General features: G+C 38.4%; 1 protein-coding gene across 1 annotated transcript in view; it reads left to right on the forward strand.

Moving 5' to 3' along the window:
• LOC140238589 (sodium- and chloride-dependent GABA transporter 1-like) overlaps positions 1–23,424 on the forward strand; it is a 92,238-nt gene that overhangs the window by 41,451 nt on the left and 27,363 nt on the right. Inside the window, exons 2-4 of the mRNA XM_072318490.1 lie at positions 5,259–5,390; positions 16,570–16,777; positions 17,288–17,420. Coding sequence (XP_072174591.1) covers positions 5,259–5,390; positions 16,570–16,777; positions 17,288–17,420 — 473 coding nt within the window. The remainder of the gene's footprint in view (positions 1–5,258; positions 5,391–16,569; positions 16,778–17,287; positions 17,421–23,424) is intronic.

Genomic DNA, 23,424 nt, shown 5'->3' on the forward strand with positions numbered 1-23,424 from the left:
ATCTTTTCAAACGTCATGTTTATATCATGTAATTTTCAAAAATTGCATTTAGAATAATAGTCAGACAGTCCTCGAGTGTGCACATGCTGAAATCTGACATGGTGCAGTGAATTTCATTCGTTTCGTGGAAGACTGACGATCAATCAAAACCAATAACAACTCGACAGTTTGAAAATCGTCTAATGTCGTTACTTCAGTTATACAATAATGTGGCCTCAACCGCAGCATTGTGCGTTACGGTTTTATAATTGAACCAATGTCTTTTTCCTCAGCCCCTGATCGAGTGTTCTTGATCGGTTTACTGAGCCCAAGTGATATATCAGTGACGTTTTTGAATGGCCAACCGGAGAGGGGATTGCAGTCTTCTATTCCCTCGTGCTCTCCCGCGCTTTTCGACAATAGTTCGATATCAATTTCGATGGATTAGATGGCTATTTGCGATAATCGGGGCAAAGCGCGCAGAGTTGAATTCGTTAAAAAGAGTGATGGAAGACATCGGTCGGTTATATCGACGTGCTGTGCAATCAGTTTGTAAAGTGATACTTAATGGGATCTATTGTAAAATGGCGCCTTCTCAACAATAGGGCCTCTTTCTGGTTATGCTGTTATCTGATGTTTTCTTCGTATACGAAAGCTTTCATATCTATAAATATTTTGCTATTGAAGAATTGAATAATGAATATGAAAGGATTGGTTATAACGAATATAAAAATAGCAAAAGAGAAAGGGCGCAATAAAAGCATATAATATACTTACAGCTGTTGTGCATATGTTTCCTATCATGAAACTTGAAATGCCTTTTCAAACTTTCCGCAGTCTGTGGAAGATTTAGAGATTTAGATCACAACCTCTTTTCCACTAAGATTTGACCTATTTTGTTCGATTCAAACAACTCTCTTGAAGCTGTGTATCTTATCGCAGTTCACCTAATCAGTTAAATATTCTGCATAAAATAGTTTCGTAAAGATTTTAGCAATGGTGATATTCAATCAGTCAATGGTAACAGAAAAATAACAAAATTCAGCAAATTTATCGTTGTGCAGTTGTCATCGCAACCACTTAAACTACAAGAATAGCGTATTGCATCAACAACTTAACGTCCTTGGGCCGATCGTTCCTCTTTTCAATAGCAAGTCAGTCAGTAGATCAATGGAAATAGAAATCAGAAACCCGTTGGAATAGGATATCGGTTTGTAGAAACATTTTGGAAGTCAGGTAAGAGGTCTTTCTCGCTAGGACATCTTGCTTTTGTCATGACATGTGTTGTTTGGGGTTTTTTTTGCCCAACTGCTCGATGTATGACAACTCTTGGATAATATCTCATGATTTCTCAGATCTTTTTAACAACATTACCGTAATCATTAGATCTTAATGGCGTTAGAGTTGAGTTAATCTTAATATTGGAAGATGGAGAGGGTGAATTTCATCTGTGAGATATCGAGCTGAAGTAAATGTGTCTCTTGATAGATCTGGTTTATATGACGTATAGTATCGTAGACTTACCTTTCATAATCGTAAGTATGATTCATTTATTTTCACATCAGCGATACACATTTCCAGTATGCATTATGTGTACTAACCGGAGAATATGATTGACAATGGCCTATCACGATTGTGCTCTGTATTGTATTGATTCTGCCATGCAGAGAATTTGCCTCGTTTTATCTACCGACCCCATCACTATGATTTTCATCATAGATCATAGATCGCAACGATTGTTGTTAGAAAGAAAATATCATCAGAACTTGTTGGATTTGATGATTGCGCGTGAAATTGAGATGATTATACTACATAGCTTCTTATAACGATGTCAATGCAATCACTGCATGCTGTGATCTCATTCTGCCGCATGATGGATATTGGTGATTAATCTGGTTCAGAAGAGCAAAATCGAAATTGCAACCAACCGAACGAAAATTGTTGGAGATGACTGATACCACTTATAAACACTCAAAACGGATATCATACCCATAGACACAAGATTGTAGCATGATATGCTTTTCCATGTCACAGTAGCCATGTTAATCATGTACAAAGTCTTAGTCTCTTTATCATTCTTACGTTTTTCTATAATTTCTCTACATCATCCCGACACACGTAGTGTTCTCTACAAGATTAGCGAACCAGACAAAGTTACGAATTAACACTCATCAGCATTAAACAACGCGAGGATCCGACAGAAATCATCAAATTCATTACGGATTACTGCATAGCGTCTCTTCCACCAGATTTAGTTTAATGTAAGCCCTAATATTTGGCTATGCTCACAATTCATAGTGTATACCCTATTATTAAAGTGTAATGACAAACTCTATACGATGATCATGACAGATGAATAAGAGAAGAAATTGAAACCTGCCAACCGATCACAGGATAAAATTTGTAAATTTTTGGGATGATTTTATACGTTCATGTTACCACCTGTATGAATGTGTACAACAAATCGAGCGTTTGCAAATGTAAATAGGTAATTGCCCCAACTAATTGGTATGAATACCCTCGTCCACAACACAACTGCACGGGATTTTAGAACATCGGAGGATCAGTATAGTCTTGAAACCAAATGCTGACCAACATCATTCTCACCGCATCAAACTAAACGCTGAATTCAGCATTTTCTTTTTAACTGATCTTTCTCCATTCATAAACAAACATCATGTATCTCAATTCATTTTTTTTCTTCCCTGGAGTAACCAGAGTGAAAGGTAAAAGAAAAGACCTGCACAGTAATGGTATTTTATTCTTTCTGAACATTGCCTGTTCTCCAGAGACTCGCTTCTCTGCATTCATGATTGACTCCATATTATGACCTTGACTCTTCGAGGGTAGCGCAAATAAAGATGACAATTCAGTGCAGTTTCTCATATGCCATAAATCGTTTCTCCAAAGTATTACTGTCACGATTCCACATGTGAGTGAGAAAGGGGGAAAAAGGGGTGGGGGGCAGATGTAGGAAGGGGAAGTCCGACCCATAGAACTGGTATTATATGGGTTGTCACCAGCAAACTTCTAAGCATAGTTTAACGATTTCATGATATAAACCGTGCTGGGGTGTGTATGAATTTGAGATCTCGCGGTATGACCTCGATAACACATTTTCCCAACTTTTTTCACTCATCAAGGTTTTTCCTCACTTCTTGTCAACAGTAGTAAACCTCTGCATAGATTTAATATCAACACATCTCATACATCGGTAGCTTGAAAGCGATGCAATCAAATTTGAAAGTACTTTCGTATTTAGACCCTAACCATTTTGTTTCATGCGAAAGGCGGCTTTTGTTAATTCAGAGCGGAATGTCTCAAAAGGCTTTCCACGATGCTCTTAGATGGAAGAAATATTTTCCAGAACCAACACAAAGATGATTTTAATACTTTAAAATCACACCAAGTTTTTCCCATCAACATTCAACGCAAAGAGAACGTAGCACCGATATGCTGAAGTTAGCTACACTATTCACAGTTACTTGGACAATAATCCAAACAGATCACAGTCATTAGATACTAGCTTGTTGACTCACCTGGTGCTATCATGTACACTAACTTCAGACGTCAGAGTGACTCTCTCTCTCCCTTACCCCTCCACCCCTCTCTCCCTTTCTCGTCCTTTAGCCCCCCCCCCCCCCCTCTCTCTCTTTCTCTAGATTGTCAAACCTTTTCAGTTTGTGTGGGTGTTTTTTTTTTTCAGAGAAGCGATGCAGGCGAGACCAATTTTGTCTCAAATTTTTCGTGAGAACAAATTGTGAAGCACTCGCGTCTAGATGAATTATTCTATTTGTTTACCTCGAGGTGCAAATATTGTCCAAATGCCTTCCGATTCTTTACCTTTCTCAAACGATCCGGGGATGAAAGCAGAGTCCATCATCTGTCAACTCCCCGTTTGAAGACATCCCGTTAGAATGGGTGATTCGATAAATTGGATTATAGATATCATTGATTTACCAATGCCGCACGGACGGGGAGTGCCGGGGTCGGCAGGAGTCGCCCCGTGGTGAGCTGGGGAGCAGCCGGTTGACATTGCAAATGTTTATCTTTTGCCACAATTCTGCCCACCAGGAGACCTGAACTTTGACAGAAATCCAGTGATATGAAATTTGTAAATATCATATGCAGTGACCATGTGTGTGTGTGCATGTCTATAACGATGTAGGTGTGCGCGATAAGCTGATGGGAATAAGTTGGGGAATGTAGGAGGGGCTATGGAAAGGAAGGATTCTTTTCATTCTAGGGTGGACCACGTGTATCGAAACTCAGGATTGAAACATTTATTTGTCGAGACCGTTCTCACGATCATTACCGAAGGCCATCTGTACAATCCCTTGAAGTAGAATCAGCTTGCTGGTAGAAAGAATAACTCAAATAATCCGACCTACGATTTGCGTGTGGCTTTTCCATATAAAACATTCATGTGTAGAGGAATACAAAGTGATAAAATATGTCTATGCTCAGCTTCTTCCTCAATATCTCATCTATCATTCTGTTATCATTCTGTGAGAAAAGAAAAAAAAATGCTGTTGTTTTGTTAAGAATTGAGATGCGTAACAGACTTGTTAATTGTTTGTTTGTTTCATTTCCATCTGAGAAGATGCCTGGGTAGTCAAAGTCAAATTCAAAATGATTTTATTTCCATGTAAAGTAATACAAAGTAATATACATAACGCTTACATGAGTACATACTAGTAATATTTTACGGAACTTTGAATCACATAAGTTTCAATAAAACATGAATTTAGTCCGTATCTCAGCTGCAATAGCTGGTCTCCCATGGGGTCCAGTTAGATGTAAGGCAGGACCACTTCACCTGGTTGAACACCCTGCTCTTTGCGATGAATAAATGAAGCGGGATCTTATTCGTGCATAAGTTGTGACCCTCTCACACACGGGACCTCCATTTTATGTCCTATCCGAGGGACAGAGTGTTTTGCCTCTTACTATACCTAGAGGGGACGGTATGATTACACACAACATTGCTCAGTGGGATTCGGGAATCGAACCGGGGTCCTTATGATCGTGAAGCAGACGCGCTACCGACTGAGCTAACTCACTGTACTATTTTATAATTCTAATAGCACAATAGTAGAAATCGGACGGAAAACGATGATTTAGAAATACTATTGTAAATTTGTATAGGTCTGCGAAGAAAGATAAACAAATAAGTGATATATGTGCATCCATATGATTATATGCGGATCTAAAGCGTTTTCTGCTATAAAGTGATATCATTATGTAGCAATGATCCTGATGTCTCTTTATCATTACAGGTGCTTTCCTGGTGCCGTACCTCCTGACCCTGATCTTTGCTGGAATCCCGGTGTTCCTCTTCGAGACGTCACTGGGTCAGCTCCTCAGCCTCGGTGGTCTCGGAGTCTGGAAGATTTGCCCACTCTTCAAAGGTAAAGTTTCTCCATCCCCGACTTTAAAGGGAGGCTATAGTTTTGGTTGAGTTGGGGCTCCATCCTCCGACTTTGAAAGGTTTCCAACTTTAAAGGGATGATGTAGTTGCTGAGATGGGGCTTCAGGTTTCCAACTTTCTTGTGAGATAATGAGAAACCTCATATGAAATATGAAAACGCATTCAATTCGAAGAGGAGGTATAAAAAAAGGTCCTTATAAAAGCCTAACTTTTTATAAGGACCACTTTGCTTTTATTTTGCTTTTTTAAATCTCAGCCATTTCAAAACCAATTTTTATCAAATAAACTTTGAATTCCTCTAGAATTGTATGCGCTTTGATATTTCAGTAGAGGTTTATAATTACCTCGCAAAAAGTTAAAATCTGAATCCCCCATCTCACACCCAAATTATACCTCTTCTTAAAAGCAAACATAACCAAAAAAGAAAACGAAATATCATTTGCTCGTAGAGATTTCATTTTCATTTTTTTTTTTACTTTTCTGCTTTCGCGCTGAAATAAGAGAGTAATGTGATAATACACATACTGGTTTCACATTCACTGCTTCACTGGTTTTATAGTCACATTAATTGTTACTAAAAGGTTTTCTGTTATGAAGATGTGTAACAAGTACTGTGTACTGTATATATATAGATTATATTATATATAAAATATGCAGACATCTTAACTACAAATCATGTAACCCTGAAACGTATTATAATACGCCTTGTATAACTATATATATGTGTATATATATATATATATATATATATATATATATATATATATAATATAAAATATTGGGCCGTGACGCGAGAAAAGGGCCCTTAGGGTATTAAATACGGAAAATGATTTTTCACCTCCAAATTGTAGAAGGAACTCTGAGGAATTTAGATATGCAGACCTTTTTCTAAAATTCCACTCCTAAATGCTCCAATTATGACATTCCAATCAGCATGTTTTGTCCAAAATCCTGTCACTTTTTGATGCGTCTATGCATTTCCGCGTAGTTAGCTAGTTGATCTTTTTTTTTGCGCGTATTGCTTTGTTAAACTTCCGCGCCGTTTTCTGGCGTATGCGCGCAGCGGCTTTAAGGGCCCTTTTCTCGCGTCACGGCCCATATTATTATGTATATATGTGTGTATATATATATATATATATATATATATATATATATATACACCAGACCCGTAAAACAGTTGAATAATATAATGATAATATGATAATATAAATAAATGATAAAATGAAAAGATAATACAATATTTAACGTAATGAGAGAGAAATAGGAAGAAAGTAGTACTGTGTAACAAGACTTTTTATATGAGTATCAGGTTTCGGATGGAGTAAAATAAAATCACATGGCAACAAAATTGATGATAGTAGCAATGATGATAGAATGGTTATGAGATAAGCTAAAGAAGAGATCGTCTTTATCCTCCCCATAGATGTGAAGTAAACAGAAAATATTTCACCTTAAAGGCATTATATACCATTATTTTGTAGATGAAACAAAAACCCACCTTTAATGCTTCAAAATAGTTCTAAAATGTGAGTTAGGGATAGAAACAACCAATGTAAAAATTTAAATCAGTGTAATCAATGTTAAGTATTGTTGAATATACAAAATGTGAACAACATTTATAATAAAGATTTATCTAGACTAAACCGTCTATATACAGTTGTGGTTTAGTGGGAAAAAAAGCGATATCTTCTTATATTTTAGGCTTTATCACGAAATTTTTATATGGTAGAATATTTTGTGATACAACTCACCTACATATAATATGCATCAAATGTGATATCTCGGAACATTTTCCAATCACTATTCCCAATGGTAAACAGTACCTTTAAACTTTGCGCTCTTTGTCAACTGGTTGAATGACATGAACCATAGAAATCATGATTCGTCGGATCCATCAGATTTGAACACCAAACGCCATTAACTCCTCCTGATGGAACCTTTCCCTAAATTGATTTTGCATCGCATTACCGGTGCTTGTATGGGAAACACCATGGAATATGATCGTGTACAGGTGGTTTTGTTATGACGAGAGACCTGGCACTCGTGCGAGCTGGATTCAGTCTGTCACGGTTTGCATGTGCGTGTGTGGTTCCATCGTGTTTACAATATTGTCTTTTTTTCTTCATAATATTTCCCTTTGAGACTCCCGTTTCCTTGTCTCGCATGTCATCTGTCCCCCCCCCCCCCCCCCCAGTCTGCCACTATAAACCCCGGGGATGGGGAATGTTAAAAGAAGCAACTAAGAACATAATTTTAGAAAGACCAACGTCAAAACTTGAAGGCACTTTTAATTCAATGAAACACGTGATCTGAAGAAAGTGTTTTCTTGTTTGTCATCTTAAACTTGTGAAAACTGTGGAAAATTTGCGAGAATTTGAGAGTATTCATAAAAACTGTTACTCGTAGGAGGTCTTTGTGTCCATTTCATAATTAGACTGTTCTGTTAGATAAAAACCTCATTTTTCCCTATTATAGATGTACAAAGTCTACAAAGCTACTAATAATGTATAAACCTCATCCAGTAAGGATCTTTTCCATCTCCACCACGGCACTTTGAATAGGCTCCGATCATGGGTTTTGGCCCTGTCTTTAGTCGTATTTTCTGTTGTCGAACAAGAGAAGATGTTCACTTTATGAGACGTGTGTCACGCAACCTATATGCGAAGGCCAAAAGATCACGCATACAAAAATATGTTAATGGTAAATCTCATGAACACTGAGTAGTTAGCTCATTTTACCTACAGCCAGGAAAAAAAAAAAAGATATCTATGTTATCTGCAAATCACATGGAATCTTGTAAACACTTCCCTCGAAATTTATGACCGCAACATTCTATTTGAAGCATCTGGCCTTCGAAAGCTTTTAGATGACAAAGTAATTCAAAGTGTTCATTGCGCGTTCGGGCCTCTGTCATGTATCAGGAATTCATTGTGGACGCTGTTCTACCGATGAAATAAATATGATGAAATTTTGAAAATAAATAGTCAAGTAACAGACGGTGAACATGAAGGACAGTTGAAAGGTTTAGAATCTTAACCCATTCTCTACAAAATTATCAAATCCTTGTACACTTTACACAGGAACCACAGGCAATCAGTTAAACACCATAGGTGGTGTACAAAATAAAATCTATGCATGTAATGTACCTCCATTTTACATCGAACGATAGAAATGGAGGGAGAGAGGGAGATAGAGATTTGATAATACATTTAATATTGGACAGATGCAGTAACTCTTACTTTTTTTTGTTACAAAACAAGATGCAATCTTTTGTGACTGTGATGACATCTGCTTTGCTTCACCTGTTCCCATATATTGTCAAGTTGAATAAGGCTAAATTTTGGTTCCTTTATTTCATTTACTGGTAATTTCATTTATTGTGTTTCTACACAATTTTGTAACATATATCTAAAAGATCAGTGAAAAGTAACAAATATTTGAAAATTCAATCCGCACAGGCTTTAGTCCGTTTAGACACAAGGAAAAGAGGTAGCTGGAGGCATGGCATGTGGAGCTCCACACAAAGCTTGATTCTGTAACTAAGATCTTGAATTATAAGGATGTTTTATGGTGCTTTGAATTGACCTCTGAACTTAATGTTAAACGCTTGACTTCATTTGAACTCCAAAGCCAATTTTCTCAAGATCTGATGGCCTGTATTTTGACCGGTACTGTGTTATAGATGTTTCTATAGGCATTTGCCTAGGAACGCATACTTTTCTTTGTTTCTTTCAGCCCTCTTTCTTTCTGTCTATCTTTCTATCCTCCTCCTAATTCATCAATCTATCACTCTCTTCTTTCTGTTTACACTTCTTGTCTATTTTACTCTGTCTCAATCTTCTTCCATCTGCAGAGAGCACAACCTTTGCTAGAACACAAGAAGATGTGTGTTAACGAATGGGGCTAGCTCGTGGAGTATTTCATACCGTTTGTGATCCATCATTTGGATGTTTCCCACAGTTTGACTGATGCAGCGTGACCCATTCATCTTTGTACTTTTCTTCTCATGCAACGAGAATTGTTAGCTCCTCCACATGTTGTTTCACCCATTCGTATACAGCTATACACAGAAGCAGATGGAAATTCCAATTTACAAAAATAAGCAAACAAACTAACAAACAACAGAACGGCCAGTATAGCACAAATATTCGTCTATCTGAAATGTAGTTTTCCCTCAACCTAGAGATGAAAAGAATGGAAGACAAACTCGAGAGATATATCTGTATTTTGTACCCTTTCAGACCTTGATAATAAAAAAAGTTGCCCTTGCATTTCGCTAATGTTGCATGCAGTTATGTAGATCGGAGTGACATCTGCCTGAGTAACAATTTCATGCATGGAAATAACAAACAGCAGGGGAAAAAGCGAGAGAGAGAGAAAAAAAAAAAGAAGCAGAAAATTCATTTTCTGCTTAAAAGTTTCATAATCTCCTTCAAGCAGGAGATTTCCAATTACTTAAGCAGCGCGGATAAAAGCAGGGTGAAGGAGGTAGGTGTAAATGAAGACGACGTAATGGATATGGCCTACGGTCGGCCGCCAATAACCCAAATGGATCATCTTAGTCTCAAGTTTAAAGCATCTCACATCATGCTTTTTTACAACAAATACTCCTCCCTCTCGTATTCCATTACTCAGGTGGGCGATGTTCGTTTTGTAACGTCACATATTTAACAAAGCAACTAATCATAAGGAAAGATGAACGTGTTTCTCACTTAGGTGTCATGACTACTCCACTGCCTCGATAATCAGCACAAGAAAGCTAAACATCACGTGAAGCCCTATGCAATGCCTGAAGAAGACACAGAAATTGTTGAAACAAGTATTAGATAACGTAGGACCTGAAGAAGACACAGAAATTGTTGAAACAAGTATTAGATAACGTAGGACCAGCGATGTGTTAGACAAGGAGAAGAAACCAAAATCTCTCCCATGTTCCCAAGCGTCGTGCTGCGTAGAACTTATGTGATATCTATCGTAAGTATGAATAAATTGCTTTGACAAAAGAGAGCACTTTTGTATTTAAGGCATGCATTATTCCTCAATCACAACCTTAGAGTATACGATCACAACAAACCTAGCAAGCAGTAGTCTGCTGTCCCTTTCAGTATTTTCAGCAGAAATCACTTCCATCGGTTATGATTGCGAAATAATCAAATTGCGAAATAATCATGGAAGCAAAATAATGTAAAATACTGAATTTTGTTTTGTACAATCGTTGTGTCATCGATGAAGAATAAAATATCTTAAGGCAAAACAAGCAAAAATGGCCCGATTTGTCGATTACTGATAAACCATTGCGTAGCAACCACGATCGGATATGTTCTTTGATGACGATACTGTTGGGGTACCTTTTTATTTTAATATTTCGAATATTCGTCGTTATCCAACTAAATCGTGTTGTGTTGGTAAATAATTTAGCAGCTACAATCCCTATACCCCCTTGAAATTAAATGTCGTTGCAAAGTTGTCGCACGACTACACACTATAACAAACGAATATTTTTTTTTCTGATGATGCAACTTGTTCTCACAGGGTTCATGTCAAAAAGGAAAGTTAATAAAGATTAATGCACAGGTTACTAAGAGACGTGTGAAATGATGACGTCATCACCTCTTCAAATATATACGTACTACGGTGTATGGGGTTGTTCCTGATAATATCTCTGCTTCGTGGAAAACACGAAAGACCATAAAGATATGATTTCGTTCACATTTTCTCATTTTATGTCTGATTTTGATGAAACCGATTGCACTTTTTTAATCAAAGACATTTTGTCCTTGATGTAACAGTGTCTTTAAATATCCAGGTGTCATATATTAATTGCATTGATAGAAAAAAAGTAACAACAGTAACCAAGAATGAAGTAGCTGTTTATAGACTTAACAGAGAGTTAAAGGCACCTGTCTAGGAGAGTTACAACATCTAACTGGTGATGTTTTGTTCTTGCTGCTGATTTCTTGTCAAATCTAATTGGGTGTACGTCCTCATTCACGACGATGACTAAAATTCTGAATTCTACAGTAATATAATGCCGACTCTTCCGTGATAGCAATAGTAGATGTATGCACTCACGTTTTTGCTATTGATACCGTGGTTAACTGGAAACGTAAATTGACTTTAGTAACAATTCAAAAGCGAGAATCGAGACAGGTGAAGAAGAGATAGGGGCGCTTTGATTGATCCTTGCAGCACCGTTCACCCTTGAGGGATTCTAGAAAATTCAGGTCAGAATTTTGAGCGTAAATATGCACGATTTGAATTCGACTCCCCGATTCATTTTATTCACGGGCTGGCAAAGAATGAAGGCGTAGAACTCGATCGCGATGGATCGCCTGTTTCAACATTTATCATTAGACGAGAAATACACGAGGGCGAAAGAAATTTCGACAATGATTAATATCCGAAGAAGAAGACGGCTTGGAAAGAGGCCGGTTTTAGACAGAGCGTTTCATGGACGTGCTGCCTTCCCAGTGTTAAAAAAAAAAAAATCTTCACTTTCGCCTTGAAGATGTATTTCCTGGTATATTTATCCTCCTAATTGGATGCAATAATTTGAAGAAAACTTGCACGCTTCTGGAAATATACATCTGTTTATTTGTTTGTGTGTTTGTTTGTTTTTAAGATGACATTGCTGATTTAAGTTGACTGAAGGAGAGCTGTTCTTGTCAGCTATATATTTTGAAATCATCTTTACCACTGTTGACTGAGAGTTGTTGTGCGTGTCAAAGAAGCATGCTTTGCTTTTCCTGAAAATAGATGAATTAATGAAAACATAAAACACAAGCGAATAAACAGCTAGAAAACAAACAAATTTATTGAAAATAAATTCCAAACGAGTATATTATAGATAAGAAAAATTGCACCTTCTCGCAGCCAAAAGAAAGACATTTCGTCAAAGAATTATAACGATAATAATGTCTAAAATTTGGTCGCCTTCGAGGAAAACATATTGTGAGGTTTAGTTTAGCCGTGATATGCCATCGTATTGCGGACAGGTAAGATGGGAAAGTGATGGGGTCGCTGAAAGCCAAACTCATTTCTGTTGTTGTGGAGAGACGCAAACACAAGTTTAGCGCAAGCAGACTTATCTTTCAACAAAAGAGAGAGAGAGAGAGAGAGAGAGCCCTGTTGGAAAGAACACAGTGTGAGAAACACAGTGTGAATACAATGTGAACACATTGTGAACACATTGTGAACACAGTGTGAATTCTCTTCGCACTGTTAAATTCGAGCGTTTTAACAATGTGAACACATTGTGAATCATCAATTCACAGTGTGACACAGAACATTACCATGTGAACACTCTGTGAAAACCAAACCACAGTGTGAAATCATCTCCACGCTGTTAAACTCGAGCGTTTTCACATAGTCGACTATGTGACCACACTGTGGGACACTGTGGGACACTGTGTTCTTTCCAGTAGGGAGAGAAAAGGTAGTGTGTATGTGTGTGTGTACGTGTGTGTGTATGTATGTATGCAGGCGATAGAGAGAGAGAGAGAGAGAGAGAGAGAGAGAGTAGAAAGGTGTTTTCAAACTCTATAGTTTATTGCACTGCTAATGAATGGTGTATAAGAATCAGACAAGTACGAAATTGATTTAAAAATTATGTCCTTTGCTAGTCAAACGTTTGAAGTCAGACGCGACTCTAGACCAACATGGGAGAAAGATGTTAGATTATACGCAGACTTATTTCTAACGCGATTTCTTGTTTTTACTGCTTTATTTCTTGCTATAAAAATGGACAGTTCAAAATCAACAGCAACAGCTAGTTTTGTCATCAAGGCGGAGCACAGTTGAAAGGAGAATTCACTTTTGAGCACTCACTTTTAAGTGACATTCCAAGATAAGTGTCTGTTGTACATACGAGTCTCTAGCACTGAATTGAAAAAAAAAAAGGGGGGGGGGGGACAGAACAACGAAAAGAGAAGACGCTATCCCACAACCCAGCATCATGGCAGGTAACTTCAGGTATTGCGTCAAATTGAATCACTGTCAGCCAACCATTTGGACAACGTGTCGTGCAAAGAGGCTGCTCGCTTCGAGGTAGAGAAAGGCAACCTACACAGCTCAGTAAATTAGATAAGCACGCTAACACTTTCTCCTGCCTTACCTGGGTGTGACCCTGATCACCCCATGGCCACTGGTGTCTCTGTAGCACCGTCTGTGGGTTGATTCCCAACTACTCAAGTGTCACCCCAGATCATTAGCACAAACATTTCTCAAGGAAGCATCTCACAAAGAAACCCTTTACAAACCTAGACACACACGATGACAAAACTAACAGTTGACAAATATTCTTTCTTTCCTGCTCAATTACTTGACAATAGGATGAACCATTGGATTTTACTTCAAGACGCAGGGGTGGTCAGTCTAAAGTGATCGACAGCTTTCCAATGGATACCTGCCGCGATGGCTTGACACAATAAACGCACAAAATGTAAATCAATAGATAAAATGTTACCTCCCATTTGCTGTAGGGAAGCACTCGGTAAGACATCTAGAATCTATGATGATAGGTAGACCGTAGAGAGAAAGCACTTGATAATTTCAATTCTCCTGGAACATGTTTCATGTATAAAGATACATTGCTTGTATGTACAGAGGATGACGTGGGCAGCCGAGTACAATAAACTGAAGTTAGAGAATGTAATGATTTTTGTTGTTTTTATATTTTCTTTTTCTTACCATTCAGTGTACCTCTATTGTCATTTTAACATAAATCAAGCTAAAGCATTAATTTTCGCTCTTAGGGGAAATGTAAAGTGATTGCGGAGAGGGACACCTTATTGTTACGAACCTGATAATTGGAGATGTAGTCCACATAAATTGGTGACGAAAGTTTACTCATGTAATGTGTGCGTATAATAACCCAAGTGGTGACGTAGGAATATTAGTCCATCTCAGTTCATTGTGTATGCAGTGTGAGATTTCATATGCCTGAATTCCCTTCTGTATTGTATTAATGCATTGGATATTTTCTTCGAACGGGCTTTCCTCACTTCCCGCCGGCACGTGATGAGGACATAGAAGTATCCCCCTCCCCTCCCCTTCCCTCCCCTCCCCTTCATTGAAAGACGACCAGTTGTAATGGATCATCACATAAATGTTCTTATTGGTGTTTCACTCATCTCACGACTGCAGAAAGAAAGAACTCGGATGTTAATAGACATAATCTTTAACTATTTCTTGGTTTTTGTTTTGTTTCGGTTTTTTTTTTTTTTCGGAGAAAGACAGAATCCTTGCAGGGACCTGAACTAATATGTTGAATATTTTACCCATTTTTTTACGATTTTTTTTTTTGTCCTTCGTTGCTGATCGCAGACATATTGTGAGCACCTGCAACCAACTTACCCCACCCCCATTACCATCTGTTACCAGTTTAACCATTATTTCTGGTATGTTTCCCGTAACAAGCACGTAACGAGCAGAAATACAATTTTATCGCAAATTGGTTGTCATAGCAATCACGTCCCCAATGACCTTCGAGGGGCAGATCTCGGTTTCAACTGAGAAGAATCAATTATAGTCCCACTCTTTCTGCATAAAACTTTGATGTAATGTTTGACTGGCGTGTGGTAGATCGACATTCTGAATCCGTGTGGTATGAAACGGGACCATAGCTACATCATAATGCTTGTTTCATTGTTGATTATTGCTTGACTGTTTATTTGGCTGTCAAGTTTTAATGTGGCAACTGAAGAGAATCATGACAGCCTTTAACAAACGTCTTGGTGGAATCGAATGCAAAGACCCACAAATGGGCATCAACGCACAAAGGAACAACCCTACACAATCTAGCCACCAAAACATGACGCTACGTGTGACAAAATTAGCAGGCCATTTCGTACCCCCTTCCCTATTCGATTCATATCAGTGAAATATAGAAAGCCGATTTCTTCGCCTTCAAGTGATAATACTTTCTGTCACGGCTCGGTACGTACGCGATTTGTCATCCCATTCTTCTGAGATCTTCTATGCTAACGACAATCGACACTGGAAAGAACTCAGTGTCTCACAGTGTGTTCACAGTGTGGTCACATATAATCAACTATGTGAAAATGTGGAGCACTGATAACATTCCACAGTGGTTTGGTTTTCACAGAGTGTTCACAAGGTAAAGATATGTGTCACACTATGAATTGATGATTCACAATGTGTTCACAATGTCAAAACGCTCGAATTTAACAGTGTGAAAAGATTTCACACTGTGTTCACACTGTGTTTCTCACACTTTGGGACACTGTGTTCTTTCCAGCAGGGATGTATACGTGCTGAAATGATACTCAATCGGTTGGTGTTGTTAAAAGCAAGAAAACAGAATGTCTTCGATGAAGATGATTCTTGTAAAGACATCACATGGCCCTTAGAGGCTCGACGAGCCTTTCATGTACAATCAACACTTACGATAATACTTCATATGAATTTCAGATGCGCATAGAACACCATGTTATTACTAAGTTTGTTAGTTTCCTAACAATTGCAAATGTCATGATAGGGTATGTAGTTGTTTGCTGAGTTGCACAATGTCACGTGGAAAAGTTGCTAAGATTCTATTCCATGGCTTAAAAAATAAAAAAAATAAAAAACTTTCTCAGTATGCTGCAGTAATGAGCTGTCGGTGCGTTGTCTCCTGTATTCTGCGATTTTGCGAAGCGAAATGTACATCGTATCCCAAACGCCAAAAAATCATATAGCTAACATCTTCCCACTTAAATACAAGAGAATATTAAGTAGAGAGGTGAAGGTTGAGGTTTAAATTTTCGAAGTTCATCTTGTCACTGCCGGCAACCAAGGATAGCCTGGTGGTAGTGTCGCTGCCCGGAAAGCAGTAGATGACAGGTTCGAGTCCCGTGGCTCCTATATACTTTCCGACATGTTTGTTAGATTACAGATCAGCAGCTGCGATCTTACAAATTTCATTTGTTAGAGGGAGACAAACTGAAGAAAATTTAAACCTCAACTTCCAACTTGTTAATTCTTTTTTCTTTCTTTCTTTTTTTGGTCTCATTCTCAACACAGAATCATTCTAGTAGAAACTTTGTTACGGAATATTAATTCGGATGTTTTCTTATAACCTTTCCTTATTAAATTTCCTTCAGGGTCAATATAACAGTTTATTACTTCCAATTCCTTCATCCATTTTCTTTTTCTACCAGGTGTTGGGTATGCCGCGGTGGTGATGTCGTTTTGGCTCAACGTGTGGTACATCGTTGTCATTGCCTGGGCCCTTCTCTATCTCTTCAATTCGTTCACCCCCACGCTTCCCTGGTCGCACTGTGATAACAGCTGGAACACACTCAACTGCACCACCAACCAGACCCTGGCCGATAATTACACCACCGACCCAACCACAGAGTTCTGGAAGTAAGGATATGGGTTTCTTTTGCTATCTGCCGGAGTAGACACCGAAAATCACTACTTCTGAATAAAACTAATTGGCCTAGTGGCATACAAAGTAAAAGAAAAACCCAAAATAACGATTGATTAAAATCAGTGAAATAATCAGGGAAAATGTTTAATCAGTTGATCCTTTACGAACTTCCACTGAGTGTTTGTCCTGAACTGTCATGTCAGAACGTATCAACATTGTTATATTATCCAAAATATATGTAGCCATATGAGCCATGTCCCTTTAGACGAACATTTCCTCTAAAACCTGCGAGGTTATTTTAAAGTGCTAAGCAACATTATCAATTCTAAGCACTTCCCAAAACAGGTTTCGTTCGTTAATCTGGAAGAACAGAATGAAAAAAAAAAGCTATCAGCATTGGTAAAGACATTCTGCACTAGATGTCATAATGATGAACTGAAATATGTTAGAGATTGTGAACAGCCTGCAATGGATCATTCCCTTGTGATCTCTTTTCCTTGAAGGTATTACGTGCTGGAAGAGACAGACGGATTGCATAACCCTGGAAGAGTTCGCTGGCAGCTGGCCCTCACTCTCCTAGCAGCCTGGATCATCTGCTACTTCTGCATCTGGAAGGGAGTCAAATGGACCGGCAAGGTGAGGTATTGCTACTTCAGAAGCTTACAACTTACGCATGGCTGCTTCTTATTATCACATGAATAAACAAACAAGAGGGTAGACATTATAGAGAACTTGATTGGTTCATGCTATGACAGGTCAGAGTGAAAGAAACAATTGAAATCTCGAATGAGCAAAGGATGCGAATGATTTGATGATTTGCTTGAACGTCTAGAGATTTAAAGCTCTGGTTGAGTATTGATTACCGTTTCGTAGCATGATAATCTTGAGTGTACAGTGCTTTTGATAATTTCACAAGAACTTCCCCAAACTGTATCCTGTTTAATAGAGGAAGCCGAATAACATGGTTAAGTGTGAACTTGAAAGAACGTCTTGTTTTTACAAGTTTTACGTAACGTAGGCGGTCGGGCATTGTCGTTTTTCATTCTATGCTAGGCATAATGACTGAAATCAATTTAAAAGATTATAAAAAGACTAACTTAGACACGTTTGAATAAGAAAAGAAAAGCAGCACAACGCAACGTTATGATGGTCTGAGGGTGTGTTATCACACGTATACGTTGTATGGCCAGCTGGTACTTCAATCCCTGTATGCTGGTTGAGTGGCCCGGTTCTCCTTCCTTTTTTTTTTTTTTTTTCCTTTTCATTCTGGATAATAACATTACCATTGTCATAACATTTGCAATGTAGATAGTAGTTGTAAGTGGGCTAATAATGTTCAAATACAGCATTTTCGGTGTGAAAAATGTTCATGGGTACCCATGCACAACAAAAGGGCAGTATTACCGGGAAAGAAAACTCAGTTGTAAACGTGAAAGAAAAGTGTACGGACTCCTGGAAGAAGAAAGGGGCAAATTTTATGATAAAACGCGTGAAGGGCAAACATTAGAGTCGTTCGTGCTGCAAAGCCCTACATCCCGTATACAAACGAGCTGCAAACGTGTGCAAGTGCGAATATCCAGCGATAATTGATATGGGACGGAAGGAACACGTAAACAAACTTTCGCCCAATCGCAGCGGCCACTCACCAGCAGGTTAACCTGTCGTCATGTGATATTCCTCGCACCTGTCGCGAACGGCATCCTGACATTCTCAGACCACGTGATCCTATGTGATAAATGCAGACCCCCTTCTCTTCCTGTTATTCTACGCAGAGTCAACACTCCGTGAGACAATATGAAAAATGGCTTGTCATATTTTTTCAGGGCACCCAAAATCTTCCGAACAGATCGTGCGGTGAGTCCAGCGTTTGTCCAAACAGGAGGAAATTCTCTATTACACATGCAAGGCAAATAAACGAGACGTCAAGCTAAGAGCTCAATTGCGTGACTTTTGATTCCATATCTTGCAGGAGCTACGTGTGAGAAGATGTGAATTACTCAATACCACCGGAAGAGTTTCTTTTATTCAAATCAGCGGTATCTTCTTCAACAGTCACATGATATCCTTCCCCTTGTTTATTTTTTTTTTCAGAATCATTTAAAATGTAATCAATTCATAGCAAACAAAAATTGTATCCCAAGGGTGAAGGTCTTGTTATTCATAATTTTAATATGTACCGTCAAAACCTTACATTTCATGCATTAACTATACATGACATGCTTTAACCTAATCCGAGCGCCTGTTATTCCGTTTCTCCGGCACGTATGCACTGTTCTGGGAGACGCGGAGATTCATCGGTAACAAGCCTAAATAAACGTCAACATGAGAAATTGGGCTAATACAACAAAGTGGGTCGAGTCTGACTTGACGAATGTTACCGAATCCACGACTCGGTCATTCAATGACACTTTTCGTCTCTAATCTGCGACATCTGACTCCAGCTCACACCGTGTGACAGGGACGTCATGCTAGCGCGCCTTGCTGGAGGATAGTTCTGCAGACCCGACCCGGAGCAGCCGGATGCCACTAAACATCTTCGTTGTCATGGACCCTCCATGTGATATGATCATGTGCCATCATGGTGTAGGATTTTTTTTCTATAACATTTCTTCCGTTTTTCGGTTTCAGGTAGCCAAACGTTATGTGAACCATTCATCTGAAATGTGTTCCGCGAGGCAGGCCGTGTCTGTAGACTTTAGTCATCCCCGTGAGAAATGATACCATGTCATCTGTCTTCCTCTAGAGGAATATGACAAAACTATCGAAACAATTTGATTCGAGACGATTGCTTTGTTTATTTCAAATAATGTTAGACAAATTTGACTTATGGAAAAAGAATCAAGCTACGGTACTAAGGTACTAAAATGTTATCATTAAACCCTTTAAGTTTCCCAGTTATAGGCATCGTCTTATAATTTGTACGTTAACTGCAACATGATCTAGACACAAAGCTATCTCCATGATTTTTTTTTTTCTTAGTCATCGATCTTAAGATTATGGGTGAAATGAGGGCAAATGCCCGTAAGGACGAAAAATGATACTTACCTATATAACGTTATTGGTTGGATACATTTCACAATGATGAAATTACGACTAATACTACTGTCGAGTTGACATTAAAATCATATTAGCAAAGACAACAACATGTTTGGAAGGAGACAAAGTAGGAGGTATAGACCTAGGCTATCTTTTACTATTCATTACCATTTATTCATTTTCATTTTTTTTTTAAAAAGATAAATAAAAAAATATATATATATATATGTACAAAACCTTTCATGCCAAAAAATTACCAATATACACATTCTTTACATATCGAAATATAATATAATCACACAATAAACTGTGAAGCCAAGATGCATGATATTTACTGGATAATGCTGAAAATTGAGGGGACACTAAAAAGCAGAGCTTGTCATGTTTAATGCATTCCCCATTGTTAATAAGGTACAGAAAAAAAATGCTACTATATGCGGGCAGAGAAACATATATAAAGTAACTAGATTGCACAATGCGTATTCATTAAGTGACAATATTGCAGTATTGCACCAGGGATGTGTTTTTTTTTTTTTTGTTCGTGTTTTACCTTGGTAAGCCATATGAACCACTACACGCAACACCTTCCGAAAATATCTATCAAAACGAGAGACTGAATTCAGACAATTTTAATTTTGATCGTTTTGAATCTAAGCGACCCAAAAGAACTGCACAAACATGTTGTCTTCCTAGATTGATGATAGTCAACACAATATGCTGCTTATTTATTTCTTAGTCGAATTTCTGGGCAGAATTCAGGTAAGACAAAACAAACTACAAAATTAACCAGAACAGAAGAAACTGGCAATTACATTACACTGACGTTTTGAGTGTCAATATAACAACAACGGATATTGACCTTTTTTTATAGTTCAAGGAAAGGATTTATGTATGGGGAAACATAATTACTATTTTCGTATGTGGGGCATGTTTTCAACGACTGACAGGTCTTCAGATCTGGAAGAGTCATTTCTAATTATATTAGCTCAGTATGACTGGGAGGCATTAGGATTGACATCAGATGAAATCAAAGAGCATACGAGTTGGTTGGCTCGGAAAAAGTACATGTGTAGGGTAAATGTTGTCGACTGGTAAGAAGTTTGCAACGTTGACAGTGAAATATGATCATAACAGTAGTTTGACCTTGAGGAGAAAAGTCATGTAATCTACACCACAGTTAAAGTATCATGGAGGAAACATAAAACTATAGCACAATGTCCACACGCACACGCACACATACACACACGCACCATCTTATGAAATTCATATCTGATTGAAAGGTATTTGGTCTCAATTTTGTCACACTTACTGGATATTTGTTCCCTTAATTCACAGCCCCCTGTAAGTTGATATTTTGTGATGTGGATGGGGTGGGAGGAGGTTAAACTAAGCTACAAATATACAAGACAGCATTGTTGTGATCATAATTGAAAAATATGTCTATATGATTGACAGACAACCAAAGCACAGAGGACGATTGCAGAGGGAGAAAAAACAGGGAAAGAAACAGGAAAACGGGTAGCGAAACTGGCCAAGAAGACGTCAACATTTAATTAGCACAGACCGGTTAACCATGACCCTCTAAGATCACCAGAAAAACAGCGTGTAGGCCCGCTGATCGATCCTTGCCATAATATTTGTCCGTCTGAGTTGCCGAATGCCCCCAAACGAGGATCACTGCCGTTTAATCTCTGGAGCTGGCGATGACGGAGGTGCACCATTTTCGGCAGCCAGATGTCGTAACCTCGCCCCTACCTTCGGGTCACTACCAATGACAAACAGGGTCGCTGGGCGGAACCCTCTGCTACGTCAATCGGCATCCCAGGCACGGAAACCCTCCCTTGCTATTCTGACACAAACTACATTTCTTATCCACTATGTGGATACGAGAGAAACACAGTGTGCACGCGCGAGACAGAGAAGTGCGTACAAATGTTCTTATCTGTTGTGATACGGTCAACAGGAAATAAACATAGCAATTCCTTATGGTATGCATCTTGCCTTGACAAAAGTACAAACTCACAATAGCGCGACAGGTCTCATATCCTTTCAGTTATGATAGTCATTGCTATGTCCAAAATGTGATCGGGGTGAAATCTATGACAAGGCATGTAAGATGTGGATTTGTAGTGAACTAAACCTTTTGAACTGTTGAGAGCTGGTACATCTGGTTATGGCAACGTGCGTTCCCGTAGATATTGTTTTGCTTATTTCAGGCGACTTCAGTGTTGATGACATAACGAAAGGCCAATATAAAAGGGAAAAGGATTATGCTTGTTTGTTGTTTTTTTGCGGGGCCAAAAAAGAAAGGCCAAAAAAGGAAAAAGGATTATTATTTTTTTTTATGGCGGGGTGGAGCTCTATTGGTCCATATAAAGGAAACCATAACGAATAAAACATTTAATAGATATTTTGATGAAGTAATTATAGAAGAATTATTCACATCTGTAGAAATCATTATGTAATGAGATCATCTTGCATGGAAGTGGATGTTAGAGGACCTGTAAAGAACGTGCCCATTCGAGTCCGTAATGACCATGATACGCTTTTCCCAAGAAATAGACCTTCAATGTATCTTGTGTGGCGCACTACAAAACGGGGATAGCCACAAACAAACAAAAGGACTCTCCAGGAAGATATACTGGCAAGTCGTGATATCATGTCTTACATACTAACTAAAAACCAGTGGTATCGATGAAATGGGAATCGGTTGGAATCCAGATTGTGCCCTGGCCTTCTCACTCACCCAAGACATTCACAAATACTTACTGTCTGAACAGAACGGAGCCCGGGCTGACGTAACTTTCATCTTCAAGAATCGTCGTCTGTACCCTCTACCTGACAAACTATTTCAATGTGGAAACGGTTCGTCCTTCCCCTACCTACCACAAATTGTCTACATGAGTATATGAATACGACAGGGAGGATAACGCCAGTGAAAAGCATCGTGAAAGCTGATGTGATGAATTTCAGATGATTCGTTCTCTTAAAACATGTAATAAATTGCAACTGACACAAAGGCACCCATTCCTTCATGGAGGAATCCACACTGATATCATTTATTGAATGTAATGAAATTTTGAGAGTCAGTTACACGTACACTACTTATGTCCACTTTGCAATTGTTATTTCATCGGACTCAGTCACATGGTTAATACCCATGCCTTCCAACAAGAATCCACAACTGTGTTGCGTGCAATGAACCTTCTTCCACGTCTCTGAATTGACCTGTGTAATGAATGCATTTAATGAAACTGAAATGACTATGAAAAGGGGATTAAACCTGATGGAATGACAATCAGAGCGGATCAGTGCGTATCCCTGTCCTTAAATCTTCTACCAATCAACCCAATTGTGGCCTAAATCAGTTATTAAAATGATAATGTAACGTTAAATGCATACGCTGCCAGTGGAATCACTGACTATTATTATTAACGTAACGCCCCAAGCGGTTTTTAATCATTTTTGTCAGACGTATGAAAATGAAAAGAAAACAAGAACCGCTTGTGTTTTTTGTTTTTTTTTTTTTTTTTTTTTTTTATCAGGGGATGTCATGATGAAGTGTTTTCCCCCGCTGTTTTCACAATGGTACTATCGATTTTGT

Source organism: Diadema setosum, chromosome 2 (assembly GCF_964275005.1).
Source record: "Diadema setosum chromosome 2, eeDiaSeto1, whole genome shotgun sequence".
NCBI classification, from domain to species: domain Eukaryota; kingdom Metazoa; phylum Echinodermata; class Echinoidea; order Diadematoida; family Diadematidae; genus Diadema; species Diadema setosum.